Source organism: Talpa occidentalis, unplaced genomic scaffold (genome assembly GCF_014898055.3).
Source record: "Talpa occidentalis isolate TD23 unplaced genomic scaffold, MPIMG_talOcc4v2.1 talOcc4.13, whole genome shotgun sequence".
In the NCBI taxonomy this organism is placed as follows: Eukaryota; Metazoa; Chordata; class Mammalia; order Eulipotyphla; family Talpidae; genus Talpa; species Talpa occidentalis.
In genome coordinates, this window is record NW_023601322.1 from 81,494,267 (window position 1) to 81,518,658 (window position 24,392).

The 24,392-nt window shown below is 37.0% G+C and overlaps 1 protein-coding gene across 4 annotated transcripts in view; it reads left to right on the forward strand.

The window, feature by feature from the left end:
* The window catches only part of CEP120 (centrosomal protein 120), a 67,844-nt gene that overhangs the window by 32,791 nt on the left and 10,661 nt on the right, over positions 1-24,392 (forward strand). For all 4 annotated transcript variants that reach the window (XM_037509450.2, XM_037509452.2, XM_037509453.1 and 1 more), the window contains 11 exons: positions 747-963; positions 1,999-2,176; positions 5,319-5,468; positions 5,987-6,169; positions 7,904-8,000; positions 8,095-8,247; positions 8,806-8,895; positions 14,223-14,315; positions 15,116-15,277; positions 16,110-16,232; positions 23,347-23,445. In XM_037509450.2, the coding sequence (XP_037365347.1) occupies positions 747-963; positions 1,999-2,176; positions 5,319-5,468; positions 5,987-6,169; positions 7,904-8,000; positions 8,095-8,247; positions 8,806-8,895; positions 14,223-14,315; positions 15,116-15,277; positions 16,110-16,232; positions 23,347-23,445 (1,545 nt within the window). The remainder of the gene's footprint in view (positions 1-746; positions 964-1,998; positions 2,177-5,318; positions 5,469-5,986; positions 6,170-7,903; positions 8,001-8,094; positions 8,248-8,805; positions 8,896-14,222; positions 14,316-15,115; positions 15,278-16,109; positions 16,233-23,346; positions 23,446-24,392) is intronic.

Here is a 24,392-nt window from a genome sequence, read left to right on the forward strand (position 1 = left end):
CAGTGGAAACTGTTCCCCGCACCTTCACCCCACCCCCCAACTCATAATCAGTGACTAATGGCAGAAAAGGAACTCCCCTGAAAGGAAATCATTTTTTAGGCCTAGTTGCTGGGAATCTGCATTAATGGTAGTTATTCTGGTTGACTCAGCCTGAGCTAAGATAAGGTTCTTGATTTGTTAATAATGCCTTACAGCCCTCATACTCTTCTTGGGCAACTGAGATGGGCATTTGTTTGAATGCATGTTTTCTTTGTTATATCTCCAGAGTCAGTATTAGATTCCTGTTCTTTCAGAGAACCGATCTTTATATAGGTTTGTGAATTAAAGATAGAAAGCTGAAATGGGAGTTCAAAAGCTATATATGCATTTATTTTTAGAGGCAATAGAGAGGAGAAATAACATAGTAGCCTTTTTTTTTTTTTTTTAAAGGAATATAGGCCTCTTTTGTATTGTGTTACAAGCATTTCCACAGATACTATATCTGACCTCTTTGATCAAATATCCCTTCTTACCTATTAATATGTATTTTGGTACTCAGCTCTGGATATCATATTTCCTTCCTATTCATCTTCCTTTTTCTGGTCCTAGATGCTATAAGAAAATTTGCAAATTATGAAGAAAAGTAGACTAGGAATATCCAAACTGGGAAAGGAAGCTTGTATTTCTAAAAAACAACGTCAAGTTTTTTGCTTAATTATGAAGGAAAGTTCTTTGCAAATTATACTTTATTTAAAAATTGTTTTTAGTCTTTAATTGAATTAAAGACCCAGAATGAACATGAGCCACAGCATTCAAAGAAGAAAGTTTTAACCCCCATAAAGGAGAAGACACTTACTGGGCCCAAATCTCCAAGCGTGTCCCCTGTTCTGCCTCCCAGCCAGTCACCTCCCACAAAAGATGACGCAACAGAAAGTGAAGTGGAAAGCTTGCAGTTTGATAAGGACCCAAAACCGAATCCAAAGGGTAAGATGTTCTTTTTGCAGAGCTTTTAGGTATTTGATCGTTGTTTATTAGATGACTGTAAAATCTGAGTTTTTTTGGTTCTAAGTAGCATTTGAGTTTTGTAAAGAACTAATAATGTGTGATGGTATAAAAAAACTTAATGTAATTACAGTATCTTAAACTAGAAATGATAGCCTATTCAAACAAAATGAAAGACAGTTCTCTCAAATAGATCTTTAATAAGCTATCAAATGTCTTACATCCATTGGAATTTTAGGGAAAAAACTACTTTGTACAGTTAAGTCATCACTTTTTATCCTACAGTTGAGAGTCTAAACATGCATATTTATCCAGTTGGATAAACATTTTCCGTCCATTGCATAAGGATCTACAGTTACATTTAGTAATTAAAAGTAATACTGGTGGATTAGGAGTTAAAAATGATGGGTGCAAGTTATAGCTCTGTCACTCAGTAGCTGTAAGACTCATTCAACATCTCTGCTCCATGATAGAATTGGACTAGATACCTCTCTCTTCAAGTCTTAGCTCTCTGTTAGATGATGTCATATATACCTGAAGTAGCCAAAAAACTTAAAAAGTGATGTAATTTCATTTGCCTCAAGTCTCAGATACAGCCCTCTGAATGCTAACTTATGTTCAGCTACCTCTTGGAAATGTAGTGCCTGCCAGACTGCTGTCATCCTAGTAATGTATGTATCAGTGCCTGTGCTTTTAGGTTTTGTAATTTTATATTGATCGTAAGCCCCCCCCCTTTTTTACGTAGTTCTATGATGAAAATTAAAGCCTATATATTGTGTTGTTGCAAAAATCATGACACGTTTGCATAGAAAATAAAGAAAAAATACATCATGACTTTTCTGACAACCCAATAACTTGGAGCTCATCACTGTTAGAGATTGATTTATTATTCATATGTTTATTAAACCTAATATATCCCTTGCTTCAATGTGTAAATGTAAATGAGATAATATCTTTAAATTATCTGAATAATTTAGTGGAATTGTTTTTTCTTTGTTATTTTTATGTTTCTTTTAGCCATCAATTCTTCTGTACCTGCCTCACTGGTCCAGCCAGTGACTACGTCCATTGCTTCAGAAATAGTTTCAGGACAGAAAATTGCTGTTCCAGCAACATCACATCATTTTTGCTTTTCAATAGACTTAAGGAGTATCCATGACTTGGAAGTTGGTTTTCCCATCAACTGTATTTTAAGGTGTGATTTGAACTTGTTTCAAAGTATTATTTTCTGGGGTGAAATGCCTTGCGTCTGTTTGGGGAGTTGCAAAGACAGAAATGTCACCAAATAACACTTATTAAATCAATGGACTAGAAGTAAGATTGTATTCTAATAACTTTGAACTGAAACCAGAATGGCATTGGTGCTTTGAAAACTAATAGTCTTACCTGTTCTGGTGGAATAATTCTAGATACTTAAAATAATTTATTAATGCTGCTGTTTAAAATATAGCAACTCTTAAAATGAGCTGTTTAGTGGAAAAGATGCCACAGGTCAAAAATAGTAGTGGTATCTGATTTTTCCATAAAACTATTACTATTGGAGGTTGTATTTCTAGTATTTGCATTTTATAGCTATAAATCTAAAAAACATTCTTAATGGACTGTAAGTGGAATGTCTACATTTTTTTATATAAAGAATTGAAAAACATATTTCAGTGAAATGACTACACAACAGTCTGTTTTTAATATATTTTCACAGTCTTGTGGCTGAGATATAAGTTAAATGTAATACAGTAATGTGTTTTAGTTTAGAGTATTTAGTGTCTCCTCATAAATTCTTTTGGAGTAAACATTAGCATTTGCAATAGATTTGTGGTTCCTTATGTGACTACAGTGACAGAACCTTTCTGCCATCTTGGATTGCCCTTCTCGGGAGTGTCAGTGACTGCACATTGTTTCCTGCTATTAATGAGGCAGACCCGCCTTTCACGTGCCTAAATCAGTTCATCCATGCATCTGAATTTTAAATTCTCTGAATCCTTATCAGATTATTTCCAATCTTCTTCAAGCTTTGGTGTAAATAATGGACAGAATCAAAGGATGAGTGTAATTGTGAATTCATAGAATGGAAGTCTTCTACGACCACTTACCTTGGATATTTTACCTCATACTAGAGGTTGAAAATCATAACTATATTAGTTCAAAAATCAAAGACTAGAAAAAGGTTTTCTCATAGTTTTTTTTCAGTTTGTATGACTTCTAAAACTTATTTCTAAAAATAAGTTTCATTACTTATTCTTTAGTTTATCTTTTTTCCATCTGCTCCTTTAACTGAGATCTCTCTTCTGCTGCTCAAGAATCTGCTCTTAAGATATCTCTTAAGATGATGTGACCTTATTATAGAAGCATGTGAGGTGGAAGCCTGCACAAGCCACTTAGAAAGCACTAACGGTGATTTCTGTGTTTCCTTCTTGCCTTAAGGGCCATGGTTTTAATCATTAAAAGATTGTATTATGCCTGTAGTATGCCTGATATTAGGGGTGCAGGGGTCATATAAAAAAAAGAGATCAGCTGAATCAAGAAGACAGATTCAGAAACCAGTCAGTGTGTGAGAGAGGCTAGTAGTTACTTGGCAGAGGGGAAAGGATATTCTAAACCAAGGAAATAGTTATGATCCTCTATATAGTATTCACCTGATATGGACTACTGCTAAATTTCTGTCTGCGTCATTTTATGGCACTTTAAAAAATGCTAGCCATTTAACTTTGTATTGAATAAATTATGTGTTGTTTTGCTCTGCGTTGGAATGAAGTTGTAATTTGAAACTATATAATGGAATTTGTGAGGCAACACAGGTTTTTGAAAGTTTAACCTGCAATAATTACCTTTACTGTGTTTTCTTTTTCTTTTAAAGCAGTACATCCTGTAGTGGAGAAATAGGGGACTTAATTTCAGTGAGCATGTAATTATATAGTAATAGAGGGGATGCATAGGATTCTTCTTGCAGGAAAAGCAATTTATACTAGTAGGATTCACACTCTAGTTGTATATGGATGAAATTAAACTATTATATCTTTATATTTGACTGTAAATACAAAATAAGTTCACCATAGCTAGGTATTCTTCCATTTAATCTGATGGGATTTTTAAGATGAAAGGAACAAATTCTGTTATGTTGTTCTTTAGCTGTCCTCTCTGCCTGCCTGTGATTATGCAGCTGTCTCTTTTCCTTTCTCTGTTTCCTGATAAACCTGTCTGCTTAAAATGTTAAGGTTATGAAAGTATAAGCTTAGAAATTAAATTCAGCAATATCTTCTTGATTTATTACTATATGGTGGGAACTGCTTGTTTGTTCCTGGGAGGACAGACTTGGTGAAGACAGCACCCACTCCCTCAGGAAACTCCTAAGCCCCTGGCAGCTTAGTCTCTGTATAATGGTCTTCTTATTTTTTACTAAATCTTTGTCTTTTTATAGTGTATCAAAATGCCTGTCATTTCCTTATTTGGTGTGTTATCTTCAAAACACCAGAATTTTCCTTTTCTACCTTAGGAGATAATTGAAAGATTACCTATAAAGCAACTTGGGGAAGTAGTGCTATTCAAATAATACATTTTCTCTAGAATTTCAAATTTTTATAGCAGTGCTGAAAATATCATGTTTTAAAATTATGCAAATAAGAATAAAACCGGGCCTCCCTGGTGGCACAAGGGGTTATGATGCAATCTGTAAAGTTGTCCGTAGCCACTGCAGTGCGGGTTCGATTCCCGGCTGGCCAGGGAGCAACCCACATGGCGCAGCAGACCTCTCCTGCCTCGCCCGCTGCTCCCCTCAGCAGTGTATTTCAGTTGGTCCGCCTGTCTGTTCCCCACTCTGTCTCTGGTGACTCCTCTCTCCCGCCCCCAACACCTCTGACCTGTACCCCCGCTCTTGTATGCATAAAAAAATAAATAAATCTTAAAAAAAAAACAACATAATGTATTCGTACCCTTTTTTTTTTTTAAAGATTTATTTATTTATTTATACAAGCACTGGGTACAGTCAGAGGTGCCAGAGGGTGAGAGAATTCACCAGAGCCAGAGCAGGGAGCAGAACAGGCGGACTGACGGAGTACACTGCTGAGGGGAGCAGTGGGCGGCAGGAGAGATCTGCGCGCCATGAGGGACCCTCGCCCGGCGGCCGGGGATCAAACCGGTGCTGCAGAGGCTGCGGGCAGCTTCGCAACCCAGCGCTCAACCACTGCGCCACTGGGGAGGCCCTGTTCGTACCATTTTTAATTAGAAAAAATTGATTTGCTTTAAAAAGAAGCATAATATGAATATTACCAACAAACTATAAATCTCATCTGTAAGCTGTAGTGTTGTAGTGTAAAATTTTGTATTTTTTTTTTTAATTCTAGGTACTCATATCCGTTTTTTGGAAGTGCCGCTCCTATTATGACGAATCCTCCTGTGGAAGTTAGGAAAAACATGGAAGTTTTTCTTCCCCAGTCTTACTGTGCATTTGATTTTGCAACTATGCCTTATCAGTTGCAAGATACCTTCTTAAGGTATTGTATACATTGTGTATATAGTATGGTTTTCCCAAGTTAATCCTGAAAATACACATTTTAAAGAGGAATTCCTAGAGGGTTAAATCCACAGCAGTTTTTGTCTGAGGGTTCCTAGAGGGTTAAATTTCTAGAGGGTTAAATCCACAGCAGCTTTTGTTTTAACTTTGTTAAAACACTGAGTAATGAAGTAGCTTTAAAAAGTAGTCTTAGCTTTTTCTAATATGTGATGATAAATAGTAAATATTTTGTTTTTAATCATTGGTTCATTAAATGACTGTAGGAAGCCTGAAGGGTCACCCAGAATGATCTTATTTGTCGGAAGAAAAGTATGTGATGGGTTTTATTACATGGAAAGGTATAGAAATTTAATGGCATTTCCCATTAGTTACCTGTGGAATTGAGCCTTTACATTCCAAGTGACAAAATCTTTGCTTACATTAAGGAGATTCAAAAGGAATCAGGAAAGGCTAATTCAAAGTTCACAGCTGACGAACTGCTCTTTCTCTCTTCCCTAGAGTTCCATTGCTGGTTGAATTATGGCACAAGGATAAAATGAGTAAAGATTCACTTCTGGGAATTGCCCGAATCCAGCTTTCCAACGTCTTATCTTCAGAAAAATCTCGCTTTCTAGGCTCTAATGGTGAACAGTGTTGGCGTCAAACTTACAGTGAAAGTGTGCCCGTTATAGCAGCGCAAGGGTAATGCGTTCGGCAAATTGATCTTTGCCTTTTTTATTCATGTTAATGACGCTGATAAGCTATCTACAATTTCATCTTTTCAAAACCTCTTTTTTCTGATCTTCTTGACCTCTGGGGGCTACATCCCACTTTGCTTTTCAGTTCCTGACACTCGTACCAAACCCTTACTCAGACTATTAGGTTACCCCTCTTCTCTTTAGCCTGAAAAGTTTAAATTTTTAGACTATGCTTTTTTTAGTAATTCAAGGTCAAATTTATGATGCATGCCTACATTTTTTGCATTGGAGATGTCTGGGGCTATTTTTCTATTTGTATTTTAACTTTTGCCGCAAATGTAAAAACTGAGAATGTTATGGTTCCCATTTTTTAAAATGATTTATTATTTACAGTGAAATTTATTGCCACCTTAATTCACATATTTTAGAGAAAATAATATTTGTTGAATGATCTTTTTAAATTTGACACTAGAAATTTAAATTGGATTGAACATATATCACATACTTTTTTATTGAAGTATAACTGACACATTGTATATAAATATCAAATCAGTATATTGTTACTAGGAAAAAAGGACTTTTAGGATTTACGTAGAAGGAAATCAGGGTTAGTAAGAAACTGAAATCTAAAAGTATTGAAATTTCTTCTCTAGCCACAGTCACTTCTGGAGAGCAAAGGTTTTAGTAAAACTTTTATTCACTTTTAAAATCTGGGAATGGGTATTCCAGAAAATCACATAGTCTGGTTAATTTCTTTGTGTTTCAACTCCTGTTCATTGAAATTCTTTATTCTCAATGTATTCTTCTGGCAAAAGAATCATTACTAGAAGTTATTTTAGTGCTTTTTTTAGTTATAAATATTCGCTTTTATTGCTGTGCGCTATAGATGGAGAAATTTTAGGAAAGCTACCTAAAATATATAATATTTCAGTTTAGTTTATTCCTTCTTCTAAAATCTGATACGAGCCAAAGTGGGAAAAGTTGGTTAATCAAGAGTTCTAATTTTGTAGCATACATTTATTGAATGTTTTGTTTTTATTTAATGATAAAGCTTTGTGCAGTTCTGTGACAGAGAGAAGTACTCACCATGTTAGGATAATTCCTAAAGTAAGAGATTTATCTGAGGCAATGCTCATATTCAATAAGATTTATATACAAATGTTGTCATCCTAGCAAATAATATACACATAGAGAGCAGGGGTTGTTTTTTTTTTTTTTTTTAAAGATTTATTTATTTATACAAGCACTGGGTACAGTCAGCGCGGGAGGGTGAGAGAATTCACCGGAGCCAGAGGGGAGAACAGAACAGGCAGAGTGATGAAATTCACTGCTGAGGGGAGCAGTGGGAGCGGCAGGACGTGTCTGCGCGCCACGTGGGACCCTTACTGGTGTCCGGGGATCAAACCGGCGCTGCACAGGCTGCGGGCAGCCTCGCAGCTCAGTGCTTAACCGCTGCGCCACCAGGGGAGGCCCCAAGGGGTTGGTTTTTTATTTTGCTTCACAAATTCATTACTACATTTTACATTATGTTTTTGAATGACTATTTCACGTGAGATAATACTCCTAATGTAAATATTTATGATCAAATAAAGTCATATACACGGCAGCTCTAGAAGGCTATAGAAGCTGCTGCAATTTCAGTAGCAAGTACTGTCAGGTGCAAGAACTGTTGCCTACTCAGTGCTATACCATTGGGGAAATGAACTGAATTTTAAGATATTTCTGATTTCAATTGTAGGTCAAACAACAGGATAATAGATCTTTCTTACACAGTGACTCTAGAAGATTATGGATTAGTGAAGATGCGTGAGATTTTTGTCTCTGATTCATCTCAGGTAAGTAGCATCGAATGTTAACAAATTATTCTTTAGTATTGCATCTCTGCAAATGCTTTATGTTTCCAATTATTTTTTACAATTCAAATCGTAGGGTTTATCTGCTGCACAACAGAAGCCATCTTCTCTTCCTCCAGCACCTTGTCCTTCAGAAATCCAGACAGAGCCACGTGAAACCTTAGAATACAAAGCAGCACTTGAGTTAGAAATGTGGAAAGAGATGCAAGAAGACATTTTTGAAAATCAGGTTACTTTTTAAATGTTACTAAGAACTATTTTTGTTCACCTTCTCCATAACAGGTTTTTCTATGTTCCATGGATATCCTATCTAGTCCTTTTGAAAAAAAAAATCCTTAAAGAAATACTGAAGATGTGAGCTTTACAAAGCCACACTGAAGGATTTGAATCCCCTAAACTTTGTCTTTGATTTTTTTTTTAAAGATTTATTTTATTTATACAAGCACTGGGTACAGTCAGAAGCGCGAGAGGGTGAGAGAATTCTCCAGAGCCAGAGTGGGGAACAGAACAGGCAGACTGATGAATTACACTGCAGAGGGGAGCAGCGGGCGGCAGGAGAGGTCTTTTGCACCATGTGGGGCCCTCGCTGGTGGCCAGGGATCGAACCGGCACTGCAGAGGCTACGGGCAGCCTAGCAGCCCAGCTCTCAACTGCTGCGCCACCAGGGGAGGCCCTGTCTTTGATTCGTAACCTTCTTTTCTACTTTTACTGAAGTATGAAACAGAGTGTATGTAACTGTTTTAAATATTTAGGGTTTTTCTGAATTTTTTTTTTTTTTTTTTGGTAGTTAAAGCAGAAAGAACTGGCTCATATGAAAGCTCTTGCAGAGGAATGGAAGAAAAGGGATCGAGAGAGAGAATCACTAGTGAAGAAAAAGGTAATCACTTGCTTAGAAATTGAAAGAAGAAAGTGCCTATATATTGGCCTGGATGTGGTGAATGAATGGGTCATGGGGTGTGGCTGAAGAAAGCTTTCTCTGTGTAAGGTGTTTTGTGCTTTTTGGATTTTGCTGTGATTTTGGATCCACCAATCTTTTCATCTAATGGGTCTACTTTGCCATTAATACATTTTAGAATAATTTTTGAATTCATATGCTATATTCATCCTTTTTTTTTTTTAAACTTTTTTTTTTTAAGATTTATTTATCTATTTATACAAGCACTGGGTACAGTCAGAAGCACGGGAGGGTGAGAGAATTCACCAGAGCCAGAGCAGAGAGCAGAACAGGCAGACTGACAAAGTACACTGCTGAGGGGAGCAGCGGGCAGCAGGAGAGGTCTGTGCGTCATGTGGGACCCTCGCTGGCGGCCGGGGATCGAACCAGCGATGCAGAGGCTGCAGGCAGCTTCGCAGCCCAGCACTCAACCGCTGCGCCAGCTATATTCCATCTTTAACACTCCACTTTTTATCATATTCATTTTTTTCTTTACATTCTTGAGTAATATCTTCTGGAATATATTTGCAACAGCCTTACTGCTAATTCCAGCATCTCTTATCATTTTGATACATATTGATTTCACAGGTGTCTCTTCCCTTGGTTACATTTTTCTACTTCTTTCTATGCCTGGTATTTATTTTTTTTTTAAGATTTATTTATTTATTTATACAAGCACTGGGCACAGTCAGAAGCGTGGGAGGGTGAGAGAATTCACCAGAGCCAGAGCGGGGAGCAGAACAGGCAGACTGACGAAACACACTGCTGAGGGGAGCAGCAGGTGGCAGGAGAGGTCTGCTCGCCCTGTGGGACCCTCGCCCAGCGTCCAGGGATCAAACCGGCACTGCAGAGGCTGTGGGCAGGTTCGCAGCCCAGCGCTCAACTGCTGTGCCACCAGGGAGGCCCTGCCTGGTGATTTTTTATTAGATGATAGATATTGTGAATTTTACAATGCTGGCAGCAGATTTTCGTGGTGTTCCTTTATGCAATGAAGTTACTTGGTATTTCAGTCCCTTTACACTTTGTTACGTTGCAGCCAGAGCCCCCCTTAGTGGTGGGCTACTTAGAAAAATGCTGTCCTGTGGACTGTACTTGATGCCTAGTGTGTCCAGTCCTCCAGAGGGAATGCTGACTCTTCTCAGTCTTGCTGAACTCTGAGACTTGTTCAACCAGTTGCTTTCCTGTGTCCCTCTTACAAATTCTAGTTCCCTTGGACTTTCTAATCTGCCTCAACTCAGCAAGATTGTTAGACTGTTTGGCATCCCCTTCCGGCGGCACACTCTAGAAACTGCCTCCAGGTGGTCTTACAGACTTTCGTTTGTTTCTGTCTCTCAGGGATCAGAGTCATGTGCTGCCTGTTGTTCAGTGTCTGAAAACAGTTGTTTCATATGATGTTCAATTTGTCTTTATAGAGGAGGACAGTTAGTGTTTTCTAAGAGGACATAGAAGTCCCCAAGACCTTAGGCAAAGTTAACCATTATTTTGAAGTCAAATTTAATTTTCAGCTATTAAAAACGTGAAAGACCAGTGAGCTTTAGTAAACTGGAAAAAGATAAGAGATAGCAAGCCTCTATTAAGAAGAAATGTCAAAATAATCAAAACTGTAATAACTAGAATCCTAAGCACATAAACATACAAGTAGTACTATATCTTAATTGAATCTGAATGGAGAGCTAAGGAAAAATCTCCATTTTTTAATTGAGTTTTTAAGACGAGATTTGTGAAACTCAAATCATGAAAAAGTATGAAAAGTTAATATGACAAATAGTCAAACTTTCTATTGCAGGATAAAACCCTCACCATTAATTTTTTGTTGTCATTTTGGTAGTAAAGATTGTTTCATTTTTTAGTTGCCGTGTATATATACCATTTCTTGCCCCATTTCAGCTTGAATTGATGAGTCCCTGATCAGTGACCAAGCTGTTTGAATTAGTTATGTTCAAAAGGTAGATTTCAGTTTGCTGTTTTCTTTCAACTAAAATGCATTTTGAGAGTTAACAAGTCATTTTTCTTAATATGCCCTACCCTGAAAGAATATTGTGAACTAGGATGTGCTAGCATGGGATTCATTTTCTAACTTTTGACTCATAAAATTTCCTCAATGTGGAAGAAAAAGCAACTTTTTATCAATATGAGGAAATCTTTTAAATGTTCAGACTACAAACATAAAAAATATGATATTGATAATGTATTTACCTTTTAAAATTTTTTGCCTGACATTTTTAATGTAGTGCATAACTTCTTCAGTATTTTGAAAGTTTACCTGAAGGAGTCTATGTGATTTTGGTGGAACATTATGTAATCATTTATTTTTGCTATTCTGTCCAAAATTAGGAGCTTATTCTCCAGTTCATCTTGAATTGCTCGGCAATAAGTATCTACAGTAAATAAAATACATTAAGTAAGAACCAAACTATATTAGTACTTCCTAATAGTGAATGACTATGTCATGCATATTATCTGCACATAAAGAACATATTGTGGTAATTCATCTGCTTTTTTAATCTAGAACTTACTTTTTTTTGGTTTTTGAGGCCATTTCGGAGGGAGCATTTTGTTACCTGAAAAAGAGCACATTGTTATTGTGGTGATTTTTCCCTTTCTTCAGTTACACATAAACTTTCCCCCAAATAAAATATAACACTTGATTGGAGACTGTGGAGTCACGTAAAATATTTTCAACTATACCAAACTTGTTTCCAGAGGCCAACACGTTTGTCATTCTTGTCCTCCCTGCACAATTCACCTTTTACTATGAATCTACCATTATCACAGAACCCAGTCGATGATGGTTAGCTGATGAATTTGTCTTCAACTAATTTATGATTACAACTTTCTGGGCCTGCCCTGCCCTCCCTCTTGTATGTGACTTCCTATCACAACTGTTTGCCCACGCCCTTTCCTAGTTTTCCGATTTTCATGTTAGGTTCTCTTTATCCCAACTTCTGTTGGCTTTATTGGCAGCCTAGGTCCCAGTCTTGAGTCTCTACACTCACTCCTCAGATGCTTTCATCCATTTTCTTCTTGTTATATACAGGTTATTACCTTTTGCGTGTTTCGTATGTTTATTTACTTGCTTACTGTGCTTCTTCCCTGGATCCTACACTTAACTATTCAGCTGTGTACGTTTCACTGCCAGGTAATTGTCTAATATGGAAGTCGAATTTAATGTGTCTGAAAGTAAACTCTTTATCCTGTGTAAATTCGTTCTTACTAGTCCCCATCTTAGGGTACAAACCAAGTCATCTGTGACTCATGCCACATCTGGTTCATTAGTAAATTGTCTAGGCTCCATATTTAGAATGTATCCTGGAAATTAACTACTTTCATCCACCTCGGACATTACTCTTTGAGCAATCACGATCTCTCAGATTGTTATCGTTCCTTTTTGATATCCCTTCCAACATTCTTTGCCCCTCTTTGGAACTCTACTAAACCCCCTTCCCATCCTCAGGATCTACAGATTGTTTTTCAGGGATACTTTCTGGTCTCTGCCCTAAGTGACTTGATTGAGGCCTTCTAGAACCACCATATCCCAAACAGTGACAGCTCCCCCTGTCCCCATGCGCTTACTATTCACTCATCTTGCTTTTTCTTTATGGCATTTGCCTATTATTGCATCAAATATCCACTTATATGTTTTCCCTCATAATGTAGGTGTCATAGGACTTTGTGTTTTGCCCCATGTTTGGTAGGTACGCAACAAATATTAAAGTTAAAAGGATTATGATTTCAGGTACTTATACATTTTTGAGTTTGAGCTAAATGGGGAACACTGGCATGTTCCTCAGCTATTTGGGTGTAGATATCTGAAAACTTGAGAGGAAGTTTGACTTTGCTTTATAAACCTGACAGTTCTTGGTGTATGGTACATGAGCTCACACAAGGAGGTTATGTAGTACGTGAGGAGATGGCATCCGAAGCCAAACCTCGCGAAGACCAGTGTTCACTTTCTGTTTTCATAAGTCTTTTGATGTGTGACACTCAGGATTTGGCAATTATTAGTGATTTAGTTAAAAATGGAAGGCATGCATAACACGTTTTTGTAGATGAACCAGTAGAAGGTGTTAGAGTTAACAGAGTATATAAATGATTATTTGGTATGCTATGCCTAAGTCATCAAAGTTTAACTAGGGCAAATGGCAATTTCTACAGACTAAAACAACCACTTGTACAATGGGTATAATTACATATTTACTATATGTAATCAAAAACCTTGGTGATTTGCCTTAACATTAACAATGTGACTAGGCTCCCCAAACATAAATGTACTTTTTATACTAAGTGAAATCACATCTGGTTACCACTCTTTTGAAGGAACTTGGATTTAATCTGCAGTCTAGATTCTAGACTAAGATATTCGCAATATGGAAATAATATATAAGTTGAAACTTTTGTTTATCTTGGATAAGAAAAAAGAGGTAGAAACAAGATTAAAGGTTGGGTTTCTAAAAAACATGAAACCAGGACTTTTTTGACAGGAGTAAAGAGATCAGGATGGGTCTTGGGATCTAGAAACCAGCTGGTGACAAGGACGGAGAAATTGGTTCAGAAAGTCCTATTAAGAATGATCAGTCGCTGGGCCTCCCCGGTGGCGCAGCGGTTGAGCGCTGGGTTGCGAAGCTGCGCGCGGCCTCTGCGGCGCCGGTTCGATCCCCAGCTGCTCCCCGGCCACCAGAGGAGGGTCCCACATGGTGCGCAGACCTCTCCTGCCGCCCGCTGCTCCCCTCAGCAGTGTACTTTGGTCCTTCTGTCTGTTCTGCTCCCTGCTCTGGCTCTGGTGAATTCTCTCGCCCTCCCGCGCTTCTGACTGTACCCAGTGCATGTATAAACAAAACAAACAAACAAACCAGCAAACAAATAAATAAAGCATGCCTCTATTAAAAAAAAAAAAAAAAAAAAAAAAAAGAATGATCAGTCGGGATGTAAAAGATAGAAGCCAAAGTATGTGGTGAGCAGGTAAGAGCACTTATCCTGAATGGGACTCAATTTGTAAGAACAGAGCAGGGCAGGCCTTTATGCCTATAAAAATTGGGGGGCTGGGCTAGGCGCCAAGCAGGGATTCTGGCTGCAGAAGCAGTCTGGAGACTGAATGCCACTAAAGATATCCAAGCAGAAGCTGGCTGGGCCTCCTGCCTTAAAGTACAATGAAAGGATTTCTGGTTTGCATTGGTAGATCTAATTCATGCTTTTCCTCTTCTCAGCTCCTGTTTCAGTAAAATAATATTTGCCATTTTGAATTTGGGAGAAAGTAACCTATTGTATTTTAGGTGACTGAATATACGATTCTAGAAGGAAAGCTTCAAAAAACCCTGATTGACTTAGAGAAGCGCGAGCAGCAGCTTGCCAGTGCGGAATCAGAGGTACTGTATTCATGTGGCATTTAGCTTTATTTTGCACAGTTCATGGAAATTGCCTTTCAGACATTTTGGAGAAAACTGCTCTTCAAGTGATAAAAGCATATCGTCCATGTTAGAATATGAAAAATTGGAGAATATTCTTCATTACCTGAAATGCTTCACTGTTACTCAGCCACCTTTAACTGACTTTAGCAATAGTGGAGATTTTTGCTTAACTGTACCGTTATATGAGGGAATGGATAATTGCACCTAGAGAAGAAAGGAAATGTAGCCCACGTTCAGGAGCCTAGGAGTCTTATTTTGTTTTCAGGAAGAAGGTGATTATCCCTCTTCCTGATCCATTAAAGGTCAGATCCCAGGAACAGAGGAAAAATTAGGTTAATAGTATTGCTAGTTTTGATCTGTCAGGTCTTACTAAATTTTACTCACCAAAATACTTAGATTTCTGTAAAGGCTGTTTCAAAATATTTTCTTCTAGAATCCTAAATTTATGCTTCTTAAAATTGTCTTAGCATAGCACCCTAATTTTACCTTTTAGCAACTAAACTGATCGAGAAATCTTAGAAAATCTATAAAAATTTTGTCATATAATGAATACTTGTTCCCAATACTAAGACTAATTAAAGATGTTTCTAAAGAAGAAATTTGGACGTTGATGTAATTTCAGTCTTTTCAGTAACTAAACGTGAAATATTAATACCACAAAGGATATGAATTCTGGACATTTTACTATAGATGATGCTATTGAACAGTACAGTGCAGCTGGTAACAAGCCAGGCTCTTAAAGATGCACTTGTTTTAAGCTTCAAAGAGAACGAAAGGAACTGAAGTCCGAACGTGAGCGGAACCTGCAGGAGCTTCAGGACTCCATCCGGAGGGCCAGAGAAGATTGCACTCACCAGGTAGAACTAGAGAGACTGAAGATCAAGCAGCTAGAGGAGGATAAACACCGACTTCAGCAACAGGTTGGATCAAGTACCTTGTATACCTTTACACTGAGTGAGTTTATTTGTATTCTGGAAATTAAGGGTTTTTAAAGAACTGTTTCTGTTAAGTTAGTTACATGTTCTTTTCCTAATTTCCGGGTAAGGACTACATTCACTTTCCTTCCCTTACAATTATAGTGCTTGAGACTGCACTATATTTTAGGTAACTCTCCATTGAGAATCTCTCTGATAAACATGCAGGAGTTGGCCAAATAATCTTTAAAATAGCTTGTAGTGCTATGTAGATTGTGCTATGGTGCTATGTAGTTGTAGTGCTATGTAGTGCACTACATAGTTATAGTGCTATGTAGATTGTGAAATTCATATGGTATCAAATTATAAGGCCAATAGATAATACATTAAAGTTACACTTAGGTGAGGGATGAAAACAGTCATATCAGGCCTATCTGTAATGCTCAGTTGTTTATACTTGACATGTCATATGTAATAAAGTATCACTATTTTTTAGGGTGACTTTTTCATTTGCTACTGAATGAAAATGTTTTCATGACACTTGTAAAATATATATGAATAAATAGCAAATATAAATTTCTTACATCCTTGTTCATAAGATTCAAACTTTTTTGTTTGTTTTAAAAAGTTTAATCTTTTTAATCAGTTGATTTAGTAGATTTTTAGATTGCTAATTAAATAAATTTACTCAGGTTAGTAATAATTCTCCTAGTTTCTAAATTTCCTACTGTGAACATGTCTTAGAGAATTTAGTTTAACAGTGACATTTATTTCCTAATATTAAACTTTGCATATTGTTTTTATCATATAGCTATAATGCCTTTTTATGTTAATACAGCTTAATGATGCTGAAAATAAGTATAAAATTTTGGAGAAGGAATTCCATCAATTCAAGGATCAACAAAACAACAAACCAGAAATCCGTCTACAGTCTGAAATAAATCTTCTCACCTTGGAAAAGGTACCAATGTCAATTTTTGGTAACATGATTTGTCCAAATGATCACTTTATAAAATCAAATGATATGTGCATATGCAGTGTCATAACATCACTCTAGCATTCTAAACTCAAATAAGAACACATCAGAGGCTCAAGACATACGCTTATGTCAGTTACAGCTTACCAGAGTCGTTGGTTGCAAACAGAGGAACTAAGTAGGAGGAAAGGAATTCACAGATGAGGGAAGGAACTGAGGGAAGCAAGGGATGGCCTGGACTGTCATAGAAGTGTCTGCTCCTTGGTACCGATGGTGCTGTCACTGCCATGGTGCTTGATTCAGGGCTCCCGACTCTGGTGTCGTACTGTGGAACTCAGCTTTGCAGAAGCCATTTTGAATTCTCTCTCTGCATATTACTGTGTTTTAGACTCAATGTTCCAGACAGAAGCATTCATGAAATCATAGGCCTACACTCAGCCTTCCTTTCATTTTTCATGGTGGAAAGCCAGTCCTGCCTCTCATTACATGGGGAGTCCCACAAACAAAAATAATGTTTAGGGTCTAGGCATTGAAAAGGTGTAATACTCAGAATAACAACTTAAGTTTCATAGTAAGTGCTCTTGTGTTTTATGCTTTGATAGTTTCTAGACAATAAAATTGTGTCTGCCATTGCCTGCCTTATCCCACTGAAGGTCTCCTTGCCTTTTCTCTTCTGTAGATGCAATTAGTAGGGGGCACTATCAGAAAAGTGGTACATTGCATTTGGGAAGTTGACTGGATATTTCTTCCTTCGCTGCTTACCCTTATTTTCTGTGGCTCTCCTTCCAGCAATCTTCACTGTAGTTGTAGCTCACTAGGCAATCCTAGTTCTGGGTTCCTTGTCAGTTACCACTAAACTTCCTGGTCCTTCTTTTTATAGTTTCTCCTGCATTGCAAAGGTAGGGGCTTCCCACTCCTGCCAATGACTGCGTTGTCTTACCATATCCTCTTTAATATTTCTGCTCTTCCAATTTCTGTATAACCAGCTTCCGGTATTAAATTACCTCTATTTGAAAGACCCAGAGTGATTTCGGGTGTCCTGGCAGGATGGTGATTGATCCAGTGAATTTTTCATTCTCTGCAATAGTGTGTGCTATTTATGATACAATGCTAAATGCATTATGAATGATTAAAAACTGTTCAGTATAGAGTCAAGTAAATAGCAAGTTACAAAAGGAGACAAGGAATTTGCCCAAATAATTATAGTGAAAGCAAAATGATAGCAGTTGCTTCTACTGAAATGTGCACATTAACTATAATGAAGTGAGATTAAATATGAAACCTATGAGTTAAACTTTAAACAGATAAATATGTGGATGAGGATGTTCCGAAATATTGTACAGAAGTATAGGGGGAAAAGACCTTAGAAACTAAGTTAAACAATTTGTATTTCATCTGGTAGGAAAAGTCAGAGATGACTCCCAAGCTTATGATTGACTTAGTGCTGTTAATGGAAATGAAGATTTTTGAGAAGAACTTTTTGGATCGGTGGAAGTTGAGAACTGTGATTTTAGACATTACATTTGTCATGCTAGCCAAGTAATCTAAGTGGAGAAGTAGCTAAGGTTGAGAAAATTTGAGGGAACGTTCAGCTTCATGGACAAAAAAGTAAGGCAAGGAGGCTAAGAAGATTTAAAGAAGAAATAAAGCCAGTCTAGTGCAGTCAGTGCCCAAAAAGAGAGGAGTTTCCAGAATGAGGAAGCAAAAATAATCTCATGAGGGAAAAGTCTTGTGTTTGGCAGTTAAGAAGTTACTGACTTTGAAGAAGTCAAATTACAGAGTGCTAGAGAAAATTTGGCATACAAAATAAAGAAAAACAAAGGCCAACAGCCTACTGTTGAGAAAAGTGTATTTAGTGTAGGAAAATTTGAGAGTACTTTTAGATTGAGGGTAAGAGATTGATACCAAAGAGAAACTAGCTCTAAGATGAGGGGATGGCTGGAGCATAGATAGAAGAGTTAGTCTTTAAACAGTGTTACTTCTTTCAAAGGGTGAATGGACAGAAGATTCGAATGCTAAAAAAATTAGTTAAAACTATAAGGCCCTTTTAAGATCTCTGCTAAGAGCCAGGAGTTAGAGGGCTTTGATCATACCCGACTATTTGCTAAGGTGAAGGAAGTAGAGGTAAAGTTGAGTGCTGACCAGTGTTCATTGTGGAAGTGACTGTAGCAACTGCCAAGGGGAATTCTTCAGCATTATTGATGGAAAAAGGATTGCAGTTGAGGTTAATTACGTATTTATGAAAAAAATTTTATCAGTCCCGTTCTAACAAAGTTTAGAATAGTTTCTTTCCTTTCCCCAGTGAATACAAGCTGGCAAAGGTGCCCTGGGCTTAGAGACTGGTACAATGAAAACCAAAGAATCTAAGCTTGGAGAAGGGCCGCATTTGAAATAATACTTGGTCTGTGTTGGGAGTAGGACAGGACAAAGATCAAGGACCACAGAGGTTACTGAAACTAAAAGTGTATAAAGGCAAAGATAAAAGGTCAGATCATGAAGGGGATGAGCTAGATTTTAAGATCTGGGAGACGAGCCTAGATAGTGAGAAGTGCGAACCTAGCACTAAAATTATCAAGGAAAGTGGGGAACGTATTCAAGAATGGCGGTTTTCAAACTTGGGTTCATAGCCCCTCTGAGGATCACTGTGTCAGATTGTATTCTAGAACCTGTCACCTACTCTGTCAATCAGAGCACTTGTGCTTTTATTGGCTTCTGCTTCCTTCTTGAGACAGCTACATCTTGAGAAAGCTTTTTCCTGCCGCCACCACCACCATTTAGAAACCAAAAAATAGGGCCTCCCCGGTGGCACAGCAGGTTGAGCGCAGCGCTGTGAAGCTGTCTGCAGCCTCTGCAGCGCCAGTTTGATTCCGGGCTGGTCAGGGAGAGTCCCACGTGGCGGGACAGGCCTCCTGTCTCGCCCGCTGCTCCCCTCAGCAGTTATCTCATCCGTCTGCCTGTTCTGTTCCCCACTCTGTCTCTGGTGACTCCTCTCACCCTCCCGCACCTCTGGCCTGTACCCCGGTTCTTGTATAGAGATAAGTAAATCTTTAAAAAAAACCAAAACTTGAAAACCTCTAACTCTGGAACTCAAAGATGATAGTGAAGAGTACGTACAAGTGAGCAGACTAGGTGGTTGTGAAGAATAGTGTGTGTGACTAAACCAGATTTTGAAGTTCACCTTTGTGGAAAGGTCACAGTAGAATAGTAATCAGAACATGGCAAGACAGACCTAGAGCTTTGGACACTGGAACCTTTTCACCTTGGTTTGAATCCTGATTCTTCCACTGACTAGCCTGTTGCCTTGGGCAACTTTCTTTGCTTCTACCTATTTCCATGTCTTTTAAATGGGAATTATACAGTTGATTACAAATATCAGCATATTTCATCTGTTAAGGGCTTAGCACCAAATCTGGGAACATAATTGGAAGAATAACATCTTTACATTAAAAAACAAAACCAAACCATTCAGCTAGTGTGTATGAGATGTGTATAGAGACAAGTCCTGTCTCTTCAGCTGAAGGCCCATATAGTCAACTATTTATTCACTATCTTTTCGTGAATGTCTCAGGAGTTGTCACTCTTTTTTGACTCAGGATGCCTTCACATTCTTAAAAGTACTTTATAACTATTTGCTATTGCTGTATTAGAATTTAAAACTGGAAATATTTTTAAGTACCTATTAATTCATTTTTGAGATAAGCATACTTTTTAAGTGAGTTATTTTGTAAAACAAAAATTGCAAGGAGAGTGTCATTGTTTTACTTTTCTGCAGATCTCTAATATCTGGGTTAGTAGACTGCTGAATTCTACTAGAAGCATTCGGTCTGCTGTACTGTGATACAGATAAAATCTCCAGAAGAGTACCGTACACGCCTAAGAATGGCATATCTCAGAAATGTAAAAAGCTAATAAAATCATCTCTCCTGCACCTGATTTCTTGCAGTGTTTGCCTCACAGTTTCTGCAGCCTGTCAACTGCCATGCTGTCTTGTGTTCCTCATCTTGTCCTCCATTCTATCTAATTGCAAGGGCTTGCTGATTCTGAGTCTTCCATGTCTGGACAATATCATCCTTTCTCTACCAGCAAACTTGAGTCCAGATAGATGGTATTTCTGTGTTTGTAAATGAGTTCTGTGATACCTGCCAGAAATTTTTGGAGCACTCATCAGACAATATCTTGACTCTCACAAGCTCTCTTAAATAGTGTAGCCTATAATATAAATAACCCCATAGGAAAAAATTCATGATTATAAATTCCTTCCTCTTCCATCTGCACTTCTACCAAAAGAATAAAATTCACTAAGCATGGAAAGTATCAGTACTACTATGAAATTGTTGAAAGAGAAAATCAAAAGCCATAAAGAGTCCAGTCTTTAGGCTGTACTGGTTGTAGATAGAACAGGTTTGAAGTCAAGATAAGAGGTGAGAAAATTCCAAACTAAGGATAAATGAACTCGCAGACCTAATGGATTTAGCCAGCATGTTTTAGTGTTAGTAAAATGAGCCTTCTCTTTTAAAAGTTCTTTGTAAATGTTTGGGGAGCCAGAAGAGGGCAGAATCTTATTTCTCAACTACAAAATGAGAGCTTTTTTCATTTCTGATGGCCTGCTCCCTTCAAGTAACAATTATTCCCGTTTTCACTGCAACAGTCTAAAATTAAGTTAACATTAAGCCATACTTTGGTTAAATGTAGTTCTGGATTCCCTTTTATGAAAAAAATTAGTGATAGCTTTTGATTTTCTTGTAGCCAGGAAATACCTTTTAGAGAGTATAAAAATAACTGGGACTTTTGAAAGCAAAATTAGGGAAACAGAATTTAGTAGAACATACAGAGATTGAAAAGACAAGCTAAAATTTATGTAATTATTTGAGTATGACCATGTGCCCATGCTTACATTAGGGGAAAATGAGACAAAGAAATGATAACAAGAGAAAGAGTTCATTATCCTTTGGTGAACCTTACTTTTTAAAGGGTCGGTAATGTAATCGAGGGGTACTGTAGTGTCGTAAATGACTGTATAATCATATGCTAGGGAATGTACTAGAAACTGTGCCAAATCAGGACAAAGAAATCATTTGTACACTAAACAAGGAGGATGCAGACTATGCATACTATATTTTTCAGTAGCTTGAAGCCTAGGCAACAGTCAGCCTCTACACTGTACAGTAAGGAAATAGAGTGAACTGCTCAAATGGTTTATAGGATTTGTAGACAGAACAAATTTGAGGCCACGATGACAAGATCCCACAGTAAGGTAACAGTTCTTTGTTGCAGATTAGCTCTGGGAGAAGGGACTAGAGACCAAGACAATGCCATTTTCTAGTAGAGAAGTTTCAGGTCTACTCACAGTAAGGACTCTGTTCACCCAGAGTCCTTTAATGTCCTGAAATTATGTCAAAATTTTGCTGTGTGTTTTTTTTCCTGAGAATTGGGTCCGTATATTTCTTTCGAATCACAGAGGCATCTGTGTGCTTTAAAAAAAAAAAAAAAAAAAAAAAACCCAACAATTTAGGAAATAGTGATTTGGTTATAGGAATGAATTAAGACAGTGAGGTTTATGTCTCAGATTTGCTGACTACAGTTTTTTTTTTATTTATTACTGACTATAGATGTTTTAAATTAAGTGTGCGTAACTATGCACGTGTGCATTATTTTCATAGTCATGCTAAAACTAATCTAACTTACCCAAACAGGTTTTTCTGATGGACTCTGTCCATTGTGTATGAACAATCTCAGATTCATCCCTGTCTAGTCCTTGTCTCTGGGCCTATCCCAGACCTCTAGACATTGATTGCTTTTGTAATGAATACTAGTCTTTCATCTCATAGCTATAAAGAGATTTTTGCTATTCCTCTGATATATGTCCCATTGTTAAAATACCAAGTAACATGTATCAATCTTTGGGGTGTAAGTGGAAGAGATCGTCTTTGATAATCTGAGTATTATTCAATTTAAGACATATGAGTCTAGCTGTGAAATGTCAACACATTTAAATCCAGGCACTAGGGATTTATAAAGCACAAAGACCTTGACTTCATGAACTCATATATTACTGTAGAGAATGTTCTGGTCCTTGTGTGAAGGAAATTTGGCAATTTGCTCTTCATTTTATTTTCATATGAGTTTTCTCAAGTTTGAATTTTTATGTTGTGTTGTTGCTTTTATTTTCCTGCAAAACATTAGGAATTGTGTGTATGGGGAAAATGGCTTTTTTTTTAATATCAATTAGAGCAGTTTAGAAAACAGCATTTTACTGTAACTCTTGCACATTATTACATTATCACTTAAATAGTAAATCTATCTGTTGGCTGCATGAATTTGTTTGGTCCTTTGTTTGAAGCATTGAGAGAGTACATTCCTAATCATAGCCAAGTTGGCTGGAGTTCATGCACAACAGATTGCCTGCTGCAAGTATAAATAACCTTATTTTTTTTTAATTGAACCACTTTGTTGTTTTTCTTTATATATTTGACGAATAATGGAAAATAAAAGTTAGATGAGTGTTATTAAGGAGCATTATTTTTCTTATTCTTGGGTTTACTTTCACATTCTTAAAATATTTCTGACTTTGTACTCTCTTCGTAAAGTGCTTTCTGATAAAACATTTCACTATTTTCAGCATTCTATGATTTTTGCCAAAATATGGTCATGAAAGTATCCCTGCTAGCTTGCTTCACTCGAAGAGAAAATTCAACATAATGATAGGCCTCCAGAAAGAACAATTTGGTTTCTAAGACTTAGACTGTTAGCTAAATTGGAATGCTGTTAGAACTGTTTTTTGTAAAAAATGTATTTTCCACTCTGATCTTTATGTAATATACAGGTTTTAGATACATTTATAGTAACTGTCTGGAGGTTTAAGACTAATACAGTTCTCTTTCGTATAGACTGTTAGGCAATAAAAATACAACTATATTTTAAACAAGAAAATGTTCATGTGCCATAATATTTATAGTAAATTATGTAACAGCTTTAGATGATGTCGTACGTTACACTACATAAACTCTTTTCTTAAGCCAGACTCTTTGTATATATTATCTTTCAGTGATTGTACACAGTGGTATAGTGTTTCACTTGATATGATTTTAATCACTGTTAGGTTGAACTTGAAAGAAAGTTGGAATCTGCAACTAAGTCTAAACTACATTACAAGCAGCAGTGGGGACGAGCTTTGAAAGAACTTGCCAGACTTAAGCAGGTATGTAGTAAATAGCTAATGATGGATTATCCTATCTTTTCCACTTGATTCTTTATAAGTTTGCATATTTGGCAATAACTGTTATGTTCACATGGCTGCATTTGAATCTTCATGTGCTGTATATTTGAGATTAGGGAAGATTCTCTTATTTCATAAAAACTTCTAGGCCCCCCCCCCCACCTTTTCTAATTGCCTACTATCCTCTTCCTCTGAGGAAATTAAGAATAATTTATTTTATTTACTATACTACCTTTTTCCTGAATATTAAATTTTTTTTCATTGGGATTATGTTTCTGGGGAGAAATCTAGGGATAACTTAAAAAATTAACTTGTCCTGAAATTTAAAAACCATTAAGAAAAGAAATCACAGGAAATTTTTGCATAATTTTACAAGCATTTAAAAGTGATAGTTTACCAGATTGTTCTTTTTTCCCTCTTTCCTGCCACAACATAACAAACAGTGTTAATGAGAGATTAGATTCAAAATAAAGTTAAGATTACTTTACCGGCTTTAGCCTGAATGAAATTTGGCACATAGGGTATTTCAAATTTCTATTTTTCTTAAAGTGTCTCTGTAACTCTCAAATACTATTAAACTTTTTTTTTGTGGTGTGGTATACTATATGTTTACCACCTTCATTATGAAGTATGTACTAGACTGAGAAGTAAAAAGTACTATAGTTGCCTTAATACAACTAAAAATTTCAGCTTGTTCTAAGTGTATGTAGAATAATGTTACATAAAGAACATTTTATACATGCATACAGGACTAAGGATAAATGAGTGAAAATCATATAGTACTGAGGGCCTCCTATATCCAACACATTGCCCTAGATTTATAGTTATAAGCAGAACAGAGACCTTTCCCTCAGGGAGCTTGCACTTTAGAAACAGTAAATATTACATTTATGGTTATTTCTTCCCTGACTAATCATAAGAACCCTGAA